Below are 24662 nucleotides of genomic sequence, written 5' to 3' on the forward strand. Positions count from 1 at the left end.
CATTCAGGACAGTCTTGCTTCTCCTTTCAGCCTTTAGGCTTACAGAGGTCCTACAAACCAACTTTTGTCCGTCAGGGTTCACCTTTATGACATTTCTAAATGTTTTCTGAATGTCCTTAGTTCCAGTATGTCTCCAAACACTTGTTCCCATTTAAGTGTCAAACACTCAAAGGTGTTTCTATCCTTCCCAGACTTTATTTAAATAAAGCAGAATCATAGGACTGCGATACTGAGCATCCCTGCTGCCTTTTAACAGCTTGGAGGATGTAATCTGTGATGCTTAGTCTTTTTTTCATTTTACAATGTTGACTAAACTCAAAACGGCTGTCTAAACAGGCCTTTTGGTTTGGATTACCCAAACCCTGCACTGAAGTGCACCCCAGGCAACATTTTCTGACTCAGGCCACCTACTAAGGTTGCCCCCTTCTCGGCCTTGTCTTTTCTTCCTCTCATTAGGATGTCTTCTTGAAAACTGTTCTGTTTACATGCTGTGAACAAAATTACACTTTCAAAAAATTAGACAAAACAACAATGCTTTGCTTTATGTTACTTAGTATGTTAGAGGAAGGAGGGCCATTTATATATAAGAGTAAACAATGAGCCGAGACTTTCAAGTTTTCCTAATCAAAAAGGTAAACATGTTGCAGCACTATGGTAAAACACATTTATTTATATCAAAATCTGAAACAATTTATAGATAAGTCATCAATCCATTAATAAAGTCACTTAATCCAATTCAGGGTCACAGGGTAGCATCAGGTACAAGGCAGGAACCAACTCTGGATTGTACACTCACACATGTCCACTTATGCACCAGTTCAGGATTTACCAAATGATTTAACATGCATGTGTTCACAGCACAGGCAAAAACTGGAGTACCCAAAGTAACCACACAGACACAGGGAGACAATGGAAACTCCACACAGACAGTGACCATGTTGTGATTTGAAGCTTTGAGGCATCTGTATTAACCACATTACAATTGTGCTGTCCTGCATATACATTATTATACATGAGCATATGCATACTGCATATTTTTTCTCTTGTAGAGTAATGTGAAAAAGTAAGCACAACCAAACAAAGGGCCGGATGGTGGCACAGTGGTTGCATTTCTGTCTTACAGTGAGGTGACCATTGGTCTGTCCCGGGTCCTCCCTGTGTAGAGTTTGCATTTTCTCACCGTCTGCATGGGTTTCTAGTGGGTGCTCCAGTTTCCACCCACAGTCCAAAGACATGCAAGTTTAGGTAATCTGGCAACGCTAAATTGGTCTTAGTGTGTGTTTGGTGTGTGTGTATGCGTGTATATGCATATGTGTATTCACCCTGCAATGAACTGGCACCGTGTCCAGGGTTTGTTCTTGCCTTGCTCCATATGCTAGCTAGGATCAGATAAAGCGGGTTAAAAAATTACATGACAACTATTTACATGCTTTTTTAACATGCATGGGCATTTTAAAATCTGATCTTCATTTGAACAGCATTTATAGATTTAATATTAATTTGAACAGCATCTATGGATAAAGGTGATATAATATAACAGATATCATGCCACATTTACATTTTGTTGTCCACTATACAATTTAAATAAACAAATGCAAATTTCACATGTACAGCCATACAGAACCAACATCAGGGCAGAAATATGTTTGCCCATGAATACCTTGTCAAAGATCAGCACTTCTGGATCAATGTACTCTGAACAGAAGAAGCAAAGATAGTTATTTAGCTACAGTATCAAAAGACATGTTTGGTGAAAACCAAAAACAGCATTTGATCACAAGAAGCTGATAGCAACTATAAAGCAAGGTGGTGGAAATGTTATGGCTTGGAGCTGCTTTGCTACAGAAGGGCTTGAACAGTTTACCATCTCAGAATCTACTTTGTATTTTTCATTATTCCAGTTTGTACTTAAGGATGTTGTGAGAGCAACTGTCAGAAGATTGAAGCTTAACAGATAATGGCCCTTGCAATATGACAGTGATCCTAAATATACCAGTAACTTTACAAAGGAACTGATGAAAAGAAAGAAAAGAAGGGTTTTGGAATTGCTAAATCAAAGCCCAAATATGAATCTTATTCAGATCCATCCATCCATCCATCCTCTTCCGCTTATTCGAGATCGGGTCACTGGGGCAGCAGCTTGAGCAATGATACCCGGACTTCCCTCTCCCCAGCCACTTCTTCTAGCTCTTCTGGGGGAATCCCGAGGAGTTCCCAGGCCAGCCGGGAGACATAGTTCCTGCAGTGTGTCCTGGGTCTTCCCCAGGTCCTCCTCCCGGTTGGACATGCCCGGAACACCTCACCAGGGAGGCGTCCAGGAGGCATCCTGATCAGATGCCCAAGCCAACTCATCTCACTCCTCTCGATGCTGAGGAGCAGCAGCTCTACTCTGAGCCCCTCCCGGATGACTGAGCTTCTCACCCTATCTTTAAGGGAAAGCCCAGACGCCCTGCGGAGGAAACTCATTTCAGCCGCTTGTATTCCCGATCTCGTTGTTTCAGTCACTACCCATAGCTCATGACCATAGGTGAGGATAGGTACGTAGATCGACTGGTAAATTGAGAGTTTTGCTTTATGGCTCAGCTCCTTTTTCACCACAACAGACCGATGCAGAGCCCGCATCACTGCAGATGCCGCACCAATCCGCCTGTTGATCTCACACTCCATTCTTCCCTCACTCGTGGACAAGACCCCGAGATATTTGAACTCCTCCACATCTTATTCAGATGCTGTGGAATATTTGAAATGGGCTGTGTGCACATGACACCCATTGAACATCATACAGTTGAAACAATTCTTCATGGACGACAGACAAATTTTCTCCAAGTTGACATCCGAGACCGTTAGGCAGTTATAGGAAATGCCTACTTGAGGTTGCTTCTGCCAATAGGGGCAATACCAGCTATTAGAGCCATCACCTTTATCTACAGAGTTTTTAAATGAAGATACAATATTGAAATGTTCACATATGTTAAAGAAAAGAAAAAAAATAGATTAGACTGAAAGCAGAGGCTACAAGCAGAATTAATCTTTGGATATTTACACAAGTCATTCTCCTTCTCAGCACTCACATTCTTTGTCACCAGTTAACATTTTGTAAGGCCATGGAAAACATGCACGCAGTAGACCTTTGACGCCAGAATCAAACCTCATTGTGATATGGTTACACACTACTTACTCCCCAACATTGTCTCTTTAATATTGTAGTTTATTTATTTTTTTATGTAAAAACACAAAGGACACAGGCATGAAGAGTTGAGGACCATAGTGGAATCCTTGTTTAATAATAATTGTTCAAGACTTGAAATGTTAACAGGGTGGGACAATTGTGTTTTGATTTTTCATTCTCTAGAGTTCTCTTCTGAGAAAAAGGTTTCATCTCCCTCAGACACAGGTTTGCAAATGAATGTCCACTTTTGGTGTACTACTTTCTTATATAAATGACAGGGCGGAAGGGGAAGAACTTCTGGAGCTGATGAGGAAGTGATGTTGGATGTCTTCTCTAGGGTTAGACAGGGAAAAGTTTCTTAACAACTGTGACACATGGCCCCAATTCCTACCTGTGCACAGCCCTCAAAATACAGCCTTGACACATGTGCCTGACAACTCCATTTTTAGTGTTTTGGTGTTCCAACACGTATTTTATATCTTTAGGTGATGTGTAGTTTTTGGCACTATAATTATTTGTTGAAAAAGCATACTACACTATACTATATTTTTTTATTCAGGTTTACAGAATTGCATACATGGTGTCAATGTTTGTCTTTCACTTACAAGAAAAGTTATATTTGTTTATATCTGTAAAGTAATATTTCTGATGGTATTTCCATTTAGGTCGGCATTCGTAATAAACTGGCACGCCATCTGACTTGAGTAACTAACCAGCTCCTTTTCCTTTCAGGATATAATCCAAGGTCCCTTACAACCTGTTTGTACAAAAAAATAAATACTCAATTAAGAAATTCACAGTTTTTAAATAATATTATAATGCAAAATAGAGATAATTAATTTAAACTGTAATTGTTTTTGTTTCTTCAGGTTTTATTGTGGTCTGGGACATATGACCCAGAAAGAGAAAGGAGAAAGGTAAGTTTATATTTTTGAAACAAGTTAAAATGACAGTGTATGTTATTCAGATGCAGTGACAACTTTGATTTTTTACACATATCTTTAAGAATTACATTAGGGAGTTTCTAAGCTGGAAATTTGGATTAGGTGTGTTACATTTCTCACTGATTGGTGCTATCAAGCAGTCAGACCCAAACTGCACTAAAAATCAAGGTCTAAAGTAGAATTTCAATTTTAGCAAACAGAGACAAGTAAAGCATACTAAACTTTAAAACACCTAACAACCCCATATGGCCCTTAGTAATCGAGTGATAACCATTCTGTGTATCATTAAAGCAGCTTTCCTACAGCTCTCACTTATATATTGGTCCCTTGTCCCCTTGCCAAGGGAATTCTTGTTTCAGAATCCCTTTCCATGTTTGTATACCTCTTGTACCCTTCTAGAGTTATATCCAAGGCCAGAGGTCACCTCCACACTGACCTGCTGATCAATGCCTGCATCGTTGAAAAGGCTGTAGCAGAGCACCATATGTGTCATTATAGATCGCACAGCCTCAGTACTTCTATCTGGATACATTTGCTGCCATGTAATTGGGTGAACATGTAGCAATCATCTCTGGTAAAACATTCCTTTCACACAATCTTGCCCTTCACACAAATATGCTGTACATTTAATGATTGGCTTAAAGATGAAAGAATGTCTGGTAATGCTAACTTCCTTTATATTAAACCATATTATGGTATCATTAAATAAAATTGAAAATTGAACTTGATATACGTAATAACTCAGGATTCATAAACATATTATACTCTGTTGTGACCAAACCAAAAAGCTTCTGGGATTTCTGAATGTCAATTCCTTTAAGGTGTTGTTAAAATGGTCTCTCTTAATTTGGGTTAGTAAAAAATATTTCATGTTACAGTGATTTTTTGTAGTATGATAATCTGGAATATAAAATACACAAATAGCCAATAACAATGGCAAAGCCACTTGTCCTTTACCCAAAGGAAAAAGTAAACAAAAAATCTGTGGGATTGTTTGCTTACTACCAAATACACAGCAAAACAGTTTGTTAACTTTTTTATGGTTTTGCCAGAAATTTCTATTGAAACAATTGAAATCTGTTGGATGCAGAGAATTTTTAATGTGGTCATAGTGAAAAGAAATCTCCCTTTGGGCAGCACTCTTCTTGGCTCACAAGTGGATTGTTACTCTTTCCTGGCCTGAAGGACGCTTGTAAAGGAGTTGGTGAATGACTTCTTCCCTAGTCTAAATCACCTCTAATATTCTGTGAATATTTTTTTGCCCTCCAGACCAGAAACCTGTACTTTAAGTTTAGGACATGCACTCTGACAATTTCAAAACTGAATCACTTTTAAGTAGTTGTGGATGACATTTAATAGCATATTAGATCAAAGGGACTTTATGATGAAAAGTATTACAGATATAGCCTACTTTAACAAGAATGGAAACAATCAACTAGAAAGTAAGTGTTCTTTCTTTAGTGTGTTTTGGCTTTATATCACTTTCTATGCAAAAATGTTAAAGGATGCCCAATAGCTTGCTTCTGCTTATTCTTGAAGTGACACACATATGGTTCTGAGGAAAAAAGAGCATTGGGAAGAAGAATATACTTAATTCAACCATCAGTTCCTCAAAGGGCTGCCACTAACCTTCTTGGGCACATCCCTTTCAGATGTGTTATATGATGCATTATCACAGTCTTCAAGAGATGATCCTTCCCGAGCAAAGTAATGTGGCCACATTTGACTGAAAATCAGCCAGTAAAACAAGAATAAATGCATGTAGCACTCCAAATGAAATGACGTGCCCAATGCACAGAGAAATCTCTTAGTTTGACAGAGTATTTTTAAGATGGATTTTAGCCAAGTAATGATTAGTTACTTAACTATAGTTGAATGTAGATGCATTGTAGACATGGTTCCATGTTTCATTTTGTATTTGCTCCATTTGGGACATAGCAATTGTAGGTATATTAATTTTGTCATATGTAGTACTTTGTTACATATCCCTTGTATGTAATATCTGCCATGAGTCTGCGATTCATAGTCATCACCAGGGGCCTCATGTATAAACGGTGGTTACGCACGGAAATGTTGCGTAAGAACTTTTCCACGTTCAAATCGCGATGTATAAAACCTACACTTGGCGTAAAGCCACGCACTTTTCCACGGTACCTCATACCTTGTCATACGCAAGTTCTCCACTCGGTTTTGCAGACTAGCGGCACCCAGCGTCAAAGCAATGCTACTGTTTCTGTGTGGTTACACCTTATTTTCCTGATGCGGCTTTATAAATACACTGAAACTAACCGCATATTGTTTATTAGTGTAACGCATCTGATTGAAATTAACTTGTAACAATATAATGGTCCAGGGAATAGCCATAGTATTCCATATACCATAACTGCTTTAGCGTTGTTACTCTCACTGCACCTTCTTCTTCTTCTTTCAGCTGCTCCCATTAGGAGATGCCACAGCGGATCATCTTTTTCCATATTACTCTCACTGCACCACTCAGAGTATTTACATCACTGTATCTGAGTGTGAATCACAGCAGCAGCTGATCGGAAAGAGAATTATCGGTATACAGCTTCAAGCACACGCTGTCTCAGCCACGGCAAAACGTTTCAAAGCCTTTCCTATACGGACCTCACGGTTGATAAACAGTTTAATCCCAATAACTTTAAATGCACTTAATCAATTGCTCCTTGTAGAACTGTTTGTACTTATAAGTACAATCACCCCACTGTAAACTTGCACTACAGTTATAATATCGCACAACCTGAGCCACTTTATAAAGCGCGTATTTACATATGATGATGATATCATTTTTAAGATGAAATGCAGCAAAATATGTTTATTATATTATACAGATAAAACTTTAACTTCATTTAAATAATCTATATTCTTCACTGGGAGTGTCATGAAGGATAGAATAATTAAACATGTACTACAAAGATATTTCAATGGTCCTGCTGATTGTGTGGTGATCAGTTACTTGGAGAAAGAAAAGCAAGGAATGCAGTGGCGGCTACGCCAATATATATTGAATATAAAACAGAGAAAATAACAACACGGCTAAAAACGCAGCAACAAATTTCGGCAAATGTTAAATGCTTGTGTCATGAGCACGAGGCGGCTATGCAGTGTCCGCAACGGACGTGGCCAACCACCGTGTATAAGCTACCTTACTGACATTGGCGGGAAGTGGCCACCGATTCTTCCTCTGCCCAGTGCCACCACAAGCCAAGAGCCGCCCCTGAGTACTGCTGCAATAAATTATTTAATCGAAGGTCGCACACAATCACTTCCCCGTGAAACTCATGTTTAATAACGTGCTTTAACTCCTATCATCCTAAAAATGATATCACATATACATCTCAGTATTTTAGTTATTCAGAGAGCTATAATATCATGAATTTAATGGATTATGTGTCCTGTCAGAGGAAGAGTGCCGGTTTAAGAAGCAAGTAGTGATTCACACACATAGAGCACATAGAAGATCAAATACAAAACAAAGCATGTAACGTGCTACTTTAATTACGATGTGATTTGAGAAACTGGTTAATTAAACGATTCTAAGATGAAGTTTATGATGTTCTACTTTAATGACAAAATAAACTACTGATTAAAGTGGAAATGTTGAGATTGAAGTTGACATTTCGTGCTTTTTCCCCACTGTGTGCCTTTTTTTCTCTGTACCCTAATAAGCTTTCATTTGACACTCAGAAAGTGGGCTACAACTCTTCTTTTCACGGCGACTTTGATATGCGACTTCTTTTTTATTTCCGGCACTGTGCGATTTTGTGAACGTGAGCTTTCAAGTTTCTCCAACACACTATGTCACTCAATCAACTTCCTTTTGTTGATTATACCACGGTTTATTTGAACAAATAGTATGTTTTTCCTTTGCCTCCACTTGGTATTCGCTGAAATTCTTATATTTTCTCCCATGCATTTCCCATTGTCTTTTTACAGAAGGCTGAGGGATTTATATTCATTTGCATATTCAAAGAGGCGTAATTCTCGGAGGAGTTGGGGTGTTACATAAAGCGCGTGCACAAGCGTTACTTTCCACGCTGATCGGGATTTATGTAGTGGAAGAACATGGAAGTTGGAGTACGCACAGATTCCTGCATCTGGATTTTTCTGTGCGTAAGCACATTTCGGCTTTTGTGCTTACGCCATGTTATAGTGCGAGTTCTACGCACGGCGTTATACATGAAGCCCCAGGTGCTGAGTATCTTCTCTGGTGATACTCTGCCAAGTCTCTAATGCAGCTATCTTCAGCTCCCGCTTATTGTGGGGGTCTTGTTGCTTTACGTTTTCTCTTCAGCATATGGAAGGCATACTCAATTGAATATAAATTGGGTAACATGGCTTGGCAATTCAAGATTTTTCCATTTTTTAGCTTTAAAAAGTTTGGAATCATTGTCTTGTTGTAGGTGGAGGCACTGTCCAATGAGTTTGGAGGCATTTACTGGAAACTGAACAGATGAACTTTTTCTCTACACCTTAGTATTCATTGTCAGTGAAGATAAGTGTGCCAGTACCTATGGAAGCCATACATGCCCAAGCCATAACACCCCCACCACCATGTATAACATATGAGGCGGTAAGCTTTGGATCTTGGGCAGTTTGTTTTTGTCCCCACACTTTCTTTTGCCATCATTCTCATATAAGTTTATCTTTGTCTCGTCAGTCCATAAGTTCTTATTTCCATAATTCTGCAGACTATTTTAAGTACTTTTTTTGCAAACTGTAATCTGACCATCCTATTTTTGTGGCTAACTAGTGGTCTGTATCTAGCAGTGTTGCCTCTGTATTTCTTCTCATTAAGTCTTCTGCTGGTAGTACTTTCTAACACATCCACGTCTGTCTCCTGAAGACTGTTTGTAATCTGTCGAAGAGGCATTTTGAGCTTTTTCTTTACTATAGTGAAATTCTTCTGTTATCAGCAGTGGAGGTTTTTCTTTGTGTACAAATCCCTTTGCGATTATTCTTAATAATATTCCAGATAATTGATTTAGGTAATCCTCAGGTTTTACTGATGTCTCTAATAGGTTTATTCTTGTTTTTCAGTCTCATAATGGGTTCTTTGACTTTCATTGGCAGAGCTCTTGTCCTCAAGTTGAAGAATGGCAACTACAGACTAGAAAGGTAGCCAGCCACAGTATCTTATACCTGCACTAATGAAGCACACCTAAGTAGTCGCAAACATCTGTGATGCCAATTGTCCCAAACATTATGGTGGGAACAGCATATAAAAATTGTTGTCATTTCTAAATGGTGTGACTGAAATGTATGCAAATACCCTTAACTTAAAGTCAGCAATATGCACTTTGATCACGTCCGAATTGTTTGATTTGTAATTTGAAACAGTGGAGCAGAGGGGTAAATAAAAAAACAGTGCCTTTGCCCCAATCATTACAGATGACACTATAGTTGGCACTTTGGTGTCACAGTGGTTAGCACTGGTACCTTGCAGATCTAGTATCCTTCATTCATATTCTGTGGCTGGTTGTTGTCTGTATGAAATTTGTATATTCTCCTTGTGTTTTTAGGTCTAATTAGTAATTTAAAGATTGGGCCAGTGTAAGTGTGGGTGGGTGCAAGAGTGGGACCTATGATAGAGTGATGGACTGTTCAGGTTTGGCAGATAATCTAGAAAGTGTTGAATCATTACAGAGGGATGTGGACTGATACAGTCATGAGCAAATTTGTGACAGACAAATTTTAATGTTAGCAAATGTAGGGCATTACACAATAGGAGGTTTGAAAATACAGCTGATTAGAAGGACCTTTGAAATGTGGTGGACTCTTCATTCTCTACTGCTACACGGTGTACAGACTCCGTTATAAGTATAAACTCAACTTGATGTTACTTTGGAAAAATGAGGTCAATTTGATTGATAAGCCACTTTGGGCTGAATCGCCTGTCTCTCTATTATGAAAAAAAATCTTGGGAGGGAGACTAGGGAGATGAGACATGATCTTCTCGGAAGACAATTTGATGTCCTGCGAGAAACACTTTAACGTCACAGGAGACAAGGCAGTGAGACAACATTTAAAATTAAAGTTCACGGACATCTAACCTAACAGTTGTTTCAATGCTTTTGGCAGACACACTTCATGTGCTCCCGGCTCTTAAAACAATGACAGGCGACAAGCAGAACACGCAGCTCGCCAGCAGCATCAAACCAGCAGATGATCCGACCGCTTCTCCTTAGCTTACGTTCAGCCACACATCCTTCACAACACGAGTAGTGTTATATGTCCTGCAAGTAAGAGATTTAACCACGCCCGGGGCAGGAAATAAAGGACAAGTATTGTTTTTACAAAAGTTTTAAAGTAAATGTGAAAATAATGCATATGTAACAATTCCCATGAAAGTAACAATCTCTTTAAATTGTATATCCAGTAAACCAAACCCGGGGGTGGGCGAGTGAAGCGAGCAGAGGTCGGAGCACCCTAGTTCTCATTAAAATTATTCTAATGTATCTGGCTTGGACCCAGTGCTATGTAGATAGACTCTTGTTAATTGTGACCCTGTTTTAGATTAAAGGGTATGAGAATGTTATATTTTCCATAGTTTTACATGTACTCCAAAGAAATGACATTTGTTTGAACGATTTAAAGTTTGAGGCAGTGTGCGGGTATGTGCTTTATAACCTACTGTGCACCTTACCAAAGATAGTTACTACCTTACAGCCAATAACACTGGAATAGGCTCTGAATCCCTACATACCTGTCTTGGAAAAGGTGGGTTCAGAAAAGTAATTAGTGGATTTGCTGCACTTAATGATAAGCAACCTTGTATGAATTAAGTGATAAATGGAAACTCGGGAGATTTGAAAAAAATGAATTAGAGTATTTTACTATGAACAGTTGTAATGGCATTCTTAGTTAGAAAAATGAAAACGCAAAATCTTCTTTTTCATTCCAATAATGAGGCTAATTTCTACTTCATAATTAATTTGTATGTTCTTTAATTATTTTGAAAGGAGCTATATAAAGACTGATTGATAGATTTTAATATTCCTGTATAATTGTGAGGTGAACTGTAACATAATCTCTAAAGGAATGTTTCTTGCTTCTGGTGTTTTTTTTTTCCATTGATAGTTTATCTTTACGATTTTAATGAGTTTCATTCACGGAATTAAAGGTCTACAGTAACGTAACATTTCAGGCTTTTCAGTAGTGGAAAGGTCGACCTGACATACCACTTGATGTGTGTCTGTAATCATCTGCTATTCCTCTCTCTTTTACTGTGGCAGCAGCTGTTCACTCAGCAGAGCCTCTCCTATTTTGAAGAGCGCAAGTGCATCCCACGCTCTTTGAGCAGCATGTCCTTCTCTTACACCCTTGAAAGCCTGGTGACATTCAGAAGAACTGGCATTGGCTTGTTTGCTGCTGTGGATTTTAATTGCTTATTTCAGTAGACCACACAGAGGTGCTTGCAGTGTTTTATACCTTACATGCGTGGAAATGATTTACAGTAACTATACTGGGGAAAGGGGTATGTGACTTCAAAGTAGAAAGCCAAGCATCAATCTTAGTAATGCTAAAATATACCATCCATAGCATTAGTTTAGAAATATTACCATGAAAAGATGATGATATTTGGAAAAGATGTCCCATAACTGTTAAAAGCAGTAGGGTTTCACAAAAAACCCTTATTGTTTGAAATGATTACTATTATTATTTAACAATATAATAAATGTAAAGATGATAATTGTATAATTCTTCAAAACTCCACCCATAATAATAATTTTAATGAAGCAGGAGGCTACTTTTAAAGAGAAAATTAACGTTGGAGAATAAACTTGAATTTAAAAGTGCTATGCAGGAAATTGCAGCTAAATTATGGTGCAGTGCTGTGTCTTTGACTTTTGCCCTATAATCAGGCCCACTTTTTTAAGATTCATTTTCAGCAATGTACACAGTAATTTTTATGTGTTGGACTTTCAATTTTGTCAAGAAGGGGAGGGTGAGTATATTCCTATTTTTAAAAAGGGACCTAAATCTGTTTTGGGCGGCACGGTGGCGCAGTGGTAGCACTGCTGCCTCGCAATTAGGAGACCTGGGTTCGCTTCCCGGGTCCTCCCTACGTGGAGTTTGCATGTGTTTGCGTGGGTTTCCTCCGGGCGCTCCGGTTTCCTCCCACAGTCCAAAGACATGCAGGTTAGGTGGACTGGTGATTCTAAATTGGCCCTAGTGTGTGCTTGGTGTGTGGGTGTGTGTCTGCCCTGCGGTGGGTTGGCACCCTGCCAAGGATTGGTTCCTGCCTTGTGTCCTGTGTTGGCTAGGATTGGCTCCAACAGACTACCGTGACCCAGTGTTTGGATTCAGCGGGTTGGAAGATGGATGGATGGATAAATCTGTTTTTGTGCTTTTGATTAAAGATGCCAAACTAAAAAAAATGTTGTCATCATTAGTGATGAGCAAAACAATTTGTGCAAAAATTTATTTGCAGAAAAATGTTTGTGATCTGCTTTGCAAAAAAAATTGCAGCAAAATTTTTGCCTTTGCCATAAGAAGAAAAGCATTTAGTTCCTGTCTGGGAGCATTTAAATGCATTAATTCAGCATGCACCTGCCTGTCATTTAGTATTTAAATAAAGCTCTCCAGTAAAAAAAAAAAAAAGATTTCCTGTCATGTGTAGACTTTTTTTTTAGCCACTAGATATGTTCTCATAGTACAATGGCTTTGTCATTTGTGATGAAAGTCTTGAAGACTGCATTCCTAAGCAAGCATGTGCAACAGATAAGAAACTTGAAGTTCAAGGACTCCTCAACCTCTCCTTCAGGAAGGAAAGAGTGGCTGCCGTTGAACAGAGAACAGAGATTTTTAGTTTGCACAATGGGGTGTTTTGGTGTGTCTTTGTAGAAAACATGCGGCACATCACATTTAGAAAACAAACAAAAAAAAACGTAGTGTGCTCCTCAAAGGTGATGTGAATGAGAGGCATAAATAGGATTGAATCGAGTATATGCACACGGCAATGCTGACGTACTTCCAGTGGAGTCTCAGTCAGCTGAGTCACTTGCATTGTCCATACTGCAGTTGTGATTTGTGTCAAGCTTCCAGTATGTACAACAAGGTACTTAGTTTTCATACATTTCCCTCTGACGCGAAAACCCAATCTAAATGGATCATTGCTATCCAGAGAGAGAACTTATTCCCCATACCCGAGTTTGTAGCCAGTATTTTGAAAAAGAGGATTTTCATGAACCAGGGTCTGAGACAGGGCTGTGATTGTTGAAGAAAGGAGGAGTTCCTGTGTTGAACAGTTTCTCCGTTCCACATGCAAGACGGGGGTGTTCGGGATAGGAGAGAGTTATTGATGGAGGATGGCACACTGGCCAAGGAAAAGGATCCACCAGTTGTTGACCTAGCACTTGATAAAAACATGTCTCTCATAGAGGAGAACCTCCAACTGAGGAAACAAATTGAGACCCTTACAATGAAGCAGTGGTTTGGCATTCTCTGTTTGCTGGCTCAGACAGAGACATTTGCTTTTTTACAGGGAAAGTTGTCCAGCAGACTCATGTTATTATGTATTGAGGCTACATACATATTCACCTGTCCCTGAATAAAGTTTAATGACTAATTATTGAAGTTCTTTTTATTTAAAGAAGCCCAATGTAATCACATATTTGTTCCATGTAAGTTTTTAATATGTCCGGATCTTACCCTTGTAATTGTTTGAATAATTCAATTTAAGTACTTTACTGTAAGTCTGGGCAACTGTTGAAGCGATTGGATGTTAAGTGCAGCAGCTGAATCCGGAATCTGGATGAGAGTGTGCATATAGCCTACTGACAGGTGTGCAACAGATTACATGTATTGTGCAGCTCCAAGAAGGTACACAGGTAAACACAGACATGTGAACAAGTGTTTAGGGAGGAGTATTCCTTGTTTTCCACCCCACAAAATAACCTTAAAAACTCGCAAACCTCTTTTTGGTCAGTTTTATGTTTCACAACTACAAAACTGCCAATGAAACCAATTTTAGTGTCAGTCTGGCAAAGCTAAATGAGAATTAAAACTTGCCTGCTTTGATTATCACTAGTGATCATTATTATTAAAACTACTTTTGCACAATCGCCATTTATTGAATATTGATACTTGTAGTTCTCATGTGAGAATACTATATACAGTATTATGGTCATCGACCACATTATAATCAGCTAAAGAAATTCATGGGTAAGAGTTTTGTTAAGATTATTTCCAGGATTCTTTTAAAAAGTAAAGGATTTATTTTACTGGTTAACAGTACTGTGTGGAGGCTATATTGGAGTAAAAAGAAACTGAGAAAAAAAAGACCATGGTCTCATGGAGAATAAACTCCCTCAAGCATATTAAAAACATTCTTAGGCTTTGTAAGACAGATCACCAGTACTTTATTTTAAACAGGAGGCCATCAGGGAATACATATTTCATTCTCAAGGAATACATATTGCATTCTTTGTGTAACTTATCCCCCAAAAAGGTGGTTGCCAGTACCTGTAATTCTGTTGGCATATTTAGACAGGTTGAAGAAGACAGTGTGACAGATAGGGGGCGCTATCATCCCCCTGAACTCTCAGATCAGTCGCCAGACACCAGGTAAAAGTCCAAATATTGATTTTATTATTAATAAACAGTACACAAAGCACCCTCCTCTCCACAATACTCATTAAACAATCACAATACAATTCTCCATAATCCTCCACTCCCAGACACGTTGCCACCCTTCCACCCAGCTCAGGCCCACATCTGGGATCTCCCATAGTCCTTTTATAGCCCGTGACCCGGAAGTGCTTCTGAACTCCTGTCCATGTGACTTCCTAGCACTTCCGGGTCAGATGAAAACTCCTTCTTCTTCAACCCGGAAGCACGTCATTCCCTTTGTCCATGTGACTCGGACGAACTTTCCGGGTTGTAGGAAAAACCATCATTGTTCCTTCCTGCAGTGCCTTCTAGTGGCCCCCGTTGTATCCAGCAGGGCTGTGGATAAAAACTCCATTGTCCATAATTCCCTGTTGGCATTCGGGGCACCTCCATGCTGAAGGGAGGGCTCCACCTGGCAGCCTAGGCGTATTGGCCGGGATGACTAGCCGACCATATTCCACAACACAGATGACTGGGCTGGCATTTTGTAAAACTAGAGGCTCTTGTCCTTCACCTCTGAAATAAAACTCCATGTCTGGTATGTTCTTAAAATATCCGCTTATACTTTATTCCTTTAGGTTACGGCACCAATGCTACAGTAAATGCCCTGTTGGACATGTGGTGTGACAAGAAGCATTATTACATCTCAGGTCAGGGATATGCATTATTGTCCTGGCCTGCTTGTTGATGGTTTACTATGTGAGAAAACGTCTCTCTTAAAAAGAAAAAATGATGTTGATTTATTTTAGGTGATATGATTTCCCATAGGGACTTACAAATCATATCTGCTACCGTATTTCTTTATCTTGAGAATTGGCAAATTAAGCAACCTGCTCAGAATCATCCAATTAATCAATGTCTTGTAACCTTATGGCTTTACATTCTAACAATTTTAGCCAGTATGTTACCCTTTCTGAAGTGACTTGAGAAGTGCACTTGAATGAACCCTTAATCCAGTGCCTAATTAACATCAAAGACAAAAGCAAAAGAACAAAGTTAACGTGTGAGGTGTGCTTGAAGAACTCAGGCTAGCTACTGGCACAACTGCAAAGACCATCTGTTTAGGGTGTCCCACACTGGGCAGACAGGTGTTTTATCATTTTGTTCTTGTGTGTTTACTCTATGTGAATGTCTGCTGTATTTAAATGGATGACCTTTTTTCCCCAGTAAACCGTCATCTAGCTTTGATTTTTCCAGTCCCAAGGTGATGCAAGATGTCCCAGATCACATTACATGCTACATGTTCTTCATGGAAGTCTTTATGCTTTTAAAGTTACATTTTCCACTCATTTGCTACACTTAAAGAAAAAATAAACATTCTTGAAATAGTTCAACAGTCAGATTTCAATGAAATAACTGATAAAAATTATAGAGCTTTTTCTGGGTATAACAGAGTACAGAGATGAATCTCTAATAAACATGTCTTAGAATTTATCAGAAATTTGTTGTTATCAAAGAACATGAATGAACTTGTCTATCTGTTTGTGTTCATTTGAGAAAAATAATTATTTGTGGCTAATGCATAATATTTGTTGCCACCGGGACACACATTCTGAGGTAGTTTCAGGTTTTGTTAGGCAACCCCTGACCTCATTCGTAGAGACTCATGACATGACAATATAAGGTTACAAGGTCAATAGGATGAATGAGTGAGCACAGTCTTTCACTTGTATAACACTTGATTGAACAGGGAATCTGGGATAAAGCTGTCACAGCTGACCAGGAATTTTTATTGTGAGTGTTTGATGAGAAAGTAGTAGGGAAACTGGAACTGAATAAAACACATTGAGGTCAGTTTGTTTTGTGCCAATATGTGTGTACCTTCTGCTTATTTAAAAACTATATTAAAAAGCCTATTAATTTGCCACTATCTGAACATTTGTACTCCAAAGTCCTGAGGTTGCCAGTGGTACATGTCATTCTTCCTTATACTTTGCATATTATGATCATCTGCATTGCTTTTTCTTCCAATACCTTTACAAAAGTTTTGCTTATCACTTCCTTAATACCATAATGCAACAGCACTCCATACCTACATGGGTTTTCTGATCTTGTCACAAGCCCATGCCAATCATACAAACCTGACAAGACTTGATAAGAATATGCAACTCATCATGAATAAGTTGATAATGCGGTAGAGTTGTTTTCTTAAGTAACATTTTTTAGCTATAGAGTTTACATTTTCCAGATGTGAGTAGTGAACCGGGATACCGTTAACAGAATGTCTTGCTGCATTCATTCAGTCTACTGTAAATATAGTACATGTCATTCAGATACTATTTTTTTTTACCTTATAATAAACAGTGATACCATGCATCTTTGCAGATCTAGTGCAGCTAGGAACACAATTTGTGTTGTCTTATCTCTCTATTATTAAAAAAAATCCTGGAGAGAAACACTAGGGCGTCCAGATGTGATCTTCACGTTAAAATCACGGAAGACACTTAAAAGACCCACGAGAAGAAAGAGGGTGGCCACGGAGCGTATCGCAGGGACCTTAAACATGAGACGTTGTACCAAGAGATTAACCCAGGACAGTCTCGCGATGACATATAACATGAGATTCTTGCAAGGCACGCCCCACTTACAATCAAAATCAAATAAAACAACGGGCAGCAAAACATTCAGTCGTGTGAAGGATTTGAGCACACACAGATCCAGGGTCTCAGCGCATATAAAGCATATAAGGACAATACGTTATAAATGAAACGTCGACGACTAAGCAAAGAAAAAAGCAGCACGGAGAAAAGAGGCTCAAAAGCTTTGGAGAGAAAAAAGAGCAAAAAAGAAAAAATAATCTAGGTGCAAATTCAGAAAATAAGGAAAGTAATTATTAGCCCCTAACAAGTGGAACTGAAGCAAAGCACGTCCAATTGGGCTCAGAAATTAAAAGACAAAGGTAATAGACAAAGTAGAACTCCATAAAGATGTTCACAAACGTTGGCGCTATACACATGAAGAGCAGGTTAGAGATTATGAAAGCAGTGGAATTCGAAAGGCTCAAAAAAAAAAGGCGCGATACACATGTGGAGAATATGAAAGTAGGAAGATGAGAAAGTATAAAAAAAAAGAAAGTAAAGATCGCAGTAGTGCAAACAAACGGAAATTATTACTCGAGAAAGGGAAAATAATCACCATGGACCAGGTGTCACTTAAAAAAAAGCAGGACAAAGCGAGGTCACAAATAAAAGACAGAGTAGAAAACAAAGTAAAACGTCATAAAGAGGTTATAAAATAAGGGGGCCAAACACATGCAGAGCAGGTTAGAGATAATGAAAACTGGAATTCAAATGACTCAAAAAAAACATAGGCGCGAAACACATGCAGAGCAAAATACAGAATATGAAAGCAGAAAAAAATGACGGTGTCCAAAAAAGAAAGCAAACATTGCATTAGCGCAAACAAAGAGAAATTATTACTCGGAGAGATAATGAAAAGGCGAATAGAGATTGGATATATGGGCAACAGTGATATGTCAGAAGTATGTAAATATTGTAAGGCTTTGAAGTTTAAGTCAGATAATTTCAAAAACGTGGTTTGCCTTACATGCATTTCTTGATTACTTTGCAAAAAACATTACTAACTGCTGATGATGTAGATCGCTTTGTCTGTGCAGAAATTCCAAACAGAGAAACCTATCCTGAATTAGGGTACAAAGTCATTAAACACAAGTCTCACGGACCTCATTAAAACATTCAGCATATTGGGACACAAAAGATTCCAAATATTGTTTTTACAGAAGTTCTGAAATAAAAGTGAAACTAATGAAATAGTAGCAATTCAAAGAAAAAAAAATCTTAAAAGTGTGTATCCGGACAACCAAACACAGGGGTTGGCGAAGCCCCCTAGTAAAAAAAAAAACACATCTTTCTGTTTTGCTGTGTACAATTATTTTTTCTCACAAGCATTTCTTCATGGTAAACGATATTGTTTAACAAAATACAGATGTATGTGTTGATTGTACACATAGCAGATTAAAAAACTGTCAGGATGAATTTAGTAGAAAGGTAGTCCAGAGGACCATACTGCTGATGTACTGCTCCAGAATCTTGGGTTTGACTCCCATCTTTCTGTGAAGTCTTCACTGTTTCTTCTTCCTTATTCCAGTTTCCTTCCACATTCCAAAGACATATATTAGGTTGACTTGAGCCTCTAAATTGGTCCATTATGAATGAGAGTGGATGTGGGTGAGTGGAGTGTGCCCTGCAATATGCTGGTGCTCTAACTGGAGTTTTTTCATGCTTTGCTGTTGAGATATGGTGTATCTCCCACACCCTGAAACTGGCATAAGGATGAATGGATGGATTTCAGTGGTCAATTGTAACAGATGTGCAGCAATCTAAATCACTCCCTTTTCTTTTGTGTATTTACCTGCTACAGTTTCTTTGATGGAAACAACTTAATGCTAGCACATCTAGTTCTAGGTCTGGTTTTCAAGTGTTTTGAAAAAATAATGTTATAGGGTATTTAGACATGTAACACACTTCAAATAATCATACATTTTCTCTGCATTTGTTGAAGTATGCTAATTTGCATGCTTGCTCTTTCATTACTGCACTGATAGAGTCAACACAAGCCGCCCATCTTTCTGCTTATACTCATTCTTAGAGAGATGACAGTCTGCCCATTCCCAGTGGCAGTTCTCACTAAGAACAAAAAGTTAAGACTTTCATGCTTTTTATTGTCACAGAATGTTAATATTTTTCCCTATTTACCTTTGCATAATTGTTACAGTAACTGCTACAGCTCTAAGCCAACTCAAATAAAACATGCACATCACTGCAGGATCATTTTATCAATGTGTTTCCTTGTGATATCTACAGTGGATTTTTTTTTAAGTCAAGGGTTACCTAGAACAATATTTTTAAGTCTGATGTACATTGCTGAATTTCAATTTCCCTTTCTATGTTAATAATCCATTTTATAATATTTTATGTATTGTTTACTATACTTAACATCCCATAATGTAGAGAATGAAAAATTCATATTATTAAAAAAAACTGTCTATGATAGATCAGGGGCCTTTGCCTACTAAAAGGATCTTATCAACTGTATGTGTTTTTTAAACATTTGCTTTTGTTTCTTATTTTTATTATGTGAAAGGTCTGGATGCCTACAATTTTGATGAAGTAGCCTTGGTAGTTCTGCTTGTTACATACAAATATGTATGTTAAAAATAAATACAATAATTAGCAGCAAAGTAATAAAACATATAAAACTGGTGTGTTGAACCCAATTTGGCAAGTATAACTGCTTGAATCTTTTTTGTAAGTCTATATTATCTTTGCATATCATGAAAGGAGCAACATTTTCTCATTCCTCTTTGTAGAATTGGTCTTTAAAGCAAATTGGAGAGCAATGATTGACCTTAATTTTAACATTTTGCACACAAATTGCTCATTGTCCTCCTTCCACAAGGTTGTTACTGAGGAATTTCTCTGTATTGTGTTCCTTTAAGTTTCCCATCAATCCTGACTGGATTTTCAGTCCTGTTTGCTAAAAAAACATCTTTAACATAATGCTACCACCACTTAACTTGGGGATGATGTGACATTGCGCCTGGCAGTGTGTTTTGTTTAATTGGTGCTACACATGCTGCTTAGCATTTAAGATACAATTTTCCACTTTAGTCTAATCAGACAATATGACTTTTTTCTTCATACTTACAGTAGCATCTAGATGTGTAGTAAATACTTTGCAAGCAAAGATATTTTTCAGCCATAGCTTCTTCCATGTAGGCTCTTCTTATTAAATACATTGAAGACTGTTGATCCAAAAACATCATCTTTATTACCGCCAGTGACTTGAGTTATTCAGAGTCATAATTGATTTTGGAAGCATCCTTGTTTTCTAATAGCCAAATTTAGAGGAACTGCTGGATCTGGGTAATGTGACAGTAGTTTTAATGTTTTTTGCTTTTTTTTACATGTACTGTACATTAGAGTAAACTGAGTTCCGAGATAGGTTCATTGTGTTTAAAACAGATTTGTATCCATGCACAAACTTGAGCTAGTCAGATCCCTAATCATAAAATGTTGATCTTTTAAAAGAATTTAAAGTATTATCAGACTTAAAGAGATAAAGTATACATTCTAAGATAAATGTAAATGTAAAGCAAGTTATCTACTTATTTCCAGCATATATTGAGTCCACTAATGAAGTGTAAGTGAATGAAGCGAAATGTATTGTTTGTAGTTGCAAACTATTATGGTATTTATTTTGTGTGGCAATTCCATATTTTGATTTTGTATACAATAATTGAAATCTTTATAGTTTGCCATTTCATGTACAAATCTTTGTAAGTCCGTAAGATTTAAAAATCCCAAATAGCACTATTTTAAACTCAAAATCTTAGAGAAAATTACTAGACACTGTATACCCTTAATTTACTAGGCAGTTGGATCATACTAACTACTTCAACTACTACTTAGCTTCTTAAATTGTTAATAACAGCAGAGTAAGCTGACCCAAAATTGTGTTATCAAGTTCAGTAAAACACAATCACTACAGAATTCTCATTGTATTTTGGGTGCAGATGTCTGGTTCATGACACTAACGGCTCAACCTGAAGTATTTAAAAGTAAATGGTCAGTAAATAGTCAGTTTTTATTGCCTTTTGTCTTATCTGTTAGGTTTGTTAGAGTGTTTTCAGTATATTAATATAATCCTTTAATTTTATATAAAGTATTATTGTATATGATAATGTCCGAAGCAGTACTGCTTCATTTACAGCAGCAGAAATATACATGTCATCTTCTGTAAAGAGAAACTATACCAGACCATGAAGCATGGCTAGCAACGTGAGCCTACATTTAAAGTATAAATTTGGATGAGTTGAAATAGAAACGTGTAGTAACTGGTGATAAAGTAATGTTATTGTAATAAACAAGTCCATAGTCTGAAAAACTAGTCAAAAATCAGGCAAGTAGTTTATTCACAAGGAATGGTAACTGACATGAATAGCAAAACTGAAAATACAGTCGAAACAAAAGTAAAAAGCACAAAGCCAACAATACTAGACAATAGGGTATCTCCCTAAGTGATGGATGTTGCACTGTACACACATGCCATAATCAGACTTCTTCCTGAGCATTAGAAAAATTTAGACGAGAACAAGTCATTCCGCCCAACAAAGCTCAACTCCAACTCCAATCCGATTCCTCTAAAAATAACATGAAATCAACTTTTGAAGATCTCTGAAGTCCTACTGTCTATTACAGTACTTGGTAACCTATTCCATGTGACTCTGGTTCTCTGTGTGAAGAAAAACTTTATAATTTTGTGCAAAATTAATCCATATCAAATTTCCAACTGTGAAAAATAATACAAATTAGAAGCTGAATCTTTCAAGTTCTAGAGTTATGAAAGAAAAACAGATATTCACCCTCTTGGAAGTTTTCACATTTTACTATTACACAACTATTAAGTCACTGTGGATTTAGTTTGGCTTTTTTGACAGTTATCAACAGAAAAAGACTATTTAGTGTCAATGTGAAAACAGATCTCTGTAAAGATTAGAATAGTCTTTGGAACATACAGTAATTGATTATGTGCCTTTAATAGCCTGCATCCATGCAGCAGCAACTACTGCAAGTACAGTATATTGCAAATGTGAAACAACCCTCAGGCACATACTGATCCTGCCTGAACATAGTCTTCTTGTTTTAACTGTCTCATTGTTGCCTATTGATATACTCTTTAAACTGATGCTCATTTTGTTGAACATAGTTTAACAGTTGGACATTTATTTATATATATATATATATATATATATATATATATATATATATATATATATATATATATATATATATATATATATATATATATATATATAGACACAAACATTCAGACCCTTTGCATTGTACTTTGTTGAAACACCTTTGGCAATGATTAGTCTAGAATCTTCTTGGTTATGAAGTAATAGAAATTGTACACCTTTTCTGGTCTCTTCAAAGATTTTTGATTGTCTGAGATCTGGCTGGGCCACTGAAGGACATTCACAAACTTGGACCATAGCTACTCCTGCTCCTACACCTTCTTTGTGCCTAAGGTCATTGTCATGTTGGAAGTTGAAGCTTTGGTCAAGCCTGAGGTCCAGAATACTCTGGAGCAGGTTTTTGTGCATATCTTTGTAGCATTGCTCCATTCAACTTTCTCTCAACTCTGACCAGTTTCTCATTCCCTGCTACATACAAAACACCCAACAGCATGATGTTGCCACTACTGTTCTTCACCATTAGAAAAATATTATGCAGATGAAAAGAAGTACAGTACTTGGTTTTCTCAAGATATGACATTTAAAATTAAGGCCAGACATCTTGGTTTAATTAGACCATAGAATCTTGTTTCTCATAGTCTGAGAGTCCTGTAGGTGCCATTTTGCAAATCCTAGGCAGGTTTTCAGGTATCGTTTGGCCACTCTACCATTAACTGCAGATTTGTGGAGTGTTGCAGTGGTGGTTGTCCTTCAAGGAAGTTCCTTCTATTTCCACACAGGTTCTCTGGAGCATAGCCAGAGAGACAATTGAGTTCTTGGTCACCTCTCTTGCCAAGGCCCGAGATTGGTCTAAAAAGAGTTGTGGTTGTTCCAAACTTTTTTTATTTAATAATTATGGAGGTGACTGTATTCTTGGGAACCTTCACTGCTGCAGAAATGTTTAGCCATCATCAGATCAGTGCTTCAGTATTTATACTATATTTAAGCTCTGCAAGCAATTCCTTTGACCTTTTGATTTGGTCTTTGTGCTGATACACATTGCCAACTGTGAGACCTTGTAAAGACAGGTATATGTCTTTCCTAATCATGTCCAATCAAGTGAACTTGCCACATGTGGACTCCAAACAAGATGTAGAGGCATCTTGACGATGATCATTATAATAGATAGGTTAAATAAAGAAAGAAAGAAATATGAACAAACAAATTAACTATATTTGTCCCTGGGGGAAATGTGACTTTTTACAGAGGCTCTTTAAACAAACAAATAAACAAATAAATAAACAACACACTATTGTCTTGTGATATTAGGTCTTTGGTGAAGCACGATTTGTAAATATTGTAAGAAATCTAGTCCTGGAGGGTGCAGACTCTGAACAGGTGCTGGTTGTGCAAATGCAAGCAGATCAGTTAGGTGCCTCATTCACACCTCAGAATGGGCGACGGATCACACCTGCACCCAATGAGGCAGGATAAAGGGAGCCTGCATGGCAAAGAAAGGGGATCAAAAGAGAGAAACAACAGAGAAAGAAAGGGAACCATGGCAGAACAGTATTGAGTGGTTAAGCAGAACAAGTCAGTGAGAGAGCAAGCAAACAAGAGGCAGTTAACCTCACAGAAGGGGGAAGGATCAGTGCTCTATGGGCAGATATCTCAGCTGAAGTTACAGTGGAGTGGGTGCATTGGTGGTAGAGCACACCTCAGGGATCTGAGGGATGCCAGGGGCAAGAAGGAACCTGACCTGAGCGGTCTGGCAGATGGCAACAGAGGCAACCAAGACATGGGTCAATGAAGAGGACCACAGTTGCTGGGGTATCCGCTGACTACAAGATCTGAACTATGGGTAAGCTGGAGACAGAGAGGGAGTTACACTGGGCTCATATGGGTGTAGAGGAGGAACATTAAGAACCTGATGACTGTTTGCTTTACTCTAATTTTATTTCTGGATTTCAACTCACAGACACATCAATGTTTTTATTTATTTATGGAAGACTTTGCACTGCACTATTTGCACTTTTATTTTGGACTGAATTTTAATTGAAACCCTTGACACTTTTTGCACCAATCCCTTTCTGAATGTGTGTGTCCTCATTTGCCCGGCTCATTTCAATTCATGACTATCTACTGTTACTTGTTCAAGAGGCTCCTGGAAGTATCAGTTGATGACAGAATGTACTCAGTGTTAGTGTGTCAGAGA

General features: G+C 37.9%; 1 protein-coding gene across 4 annotated transcripts in view; it reads left to right on the forward strand.

The window, feature by feature from the left end:
- The window catches only part of si:dkey-100n23.5 (cyclic AMP receptor 3), a 676569-nt gene that overhangs the window by 339873 nt on the left and 312034 nt on the right, over positions 1–24662 (forward strand). For all 4 annotated transcript variants that reach the window (XM_039745090.1, XM_039745091.1, XM_039745093.1 and 1 more), the window contains one exon: positions 4039–4086. In XM_039745090.1, coding sequence (XP_039601024.1) covers positions 4039–4086 — 48 coding nt within the window. The remainder of the gene's footprint in view (positions 1–4038; positions 4087–24662) is intronic.

This window comes from Polypterus senegalus, chromosome 2 (assembly GCF_016835505.1).
Source record: "Polypterus senegalus isolate Bchr_013 chromosome 2, ASM1683550v1, whole genome shotgun sequence".
Lineage (NCBI taxonomy): Eukaryota > Metazoa > Chordata > Cladistia > Polypteriformes > Polypteridae > Polypterus > Polypterus senegalus.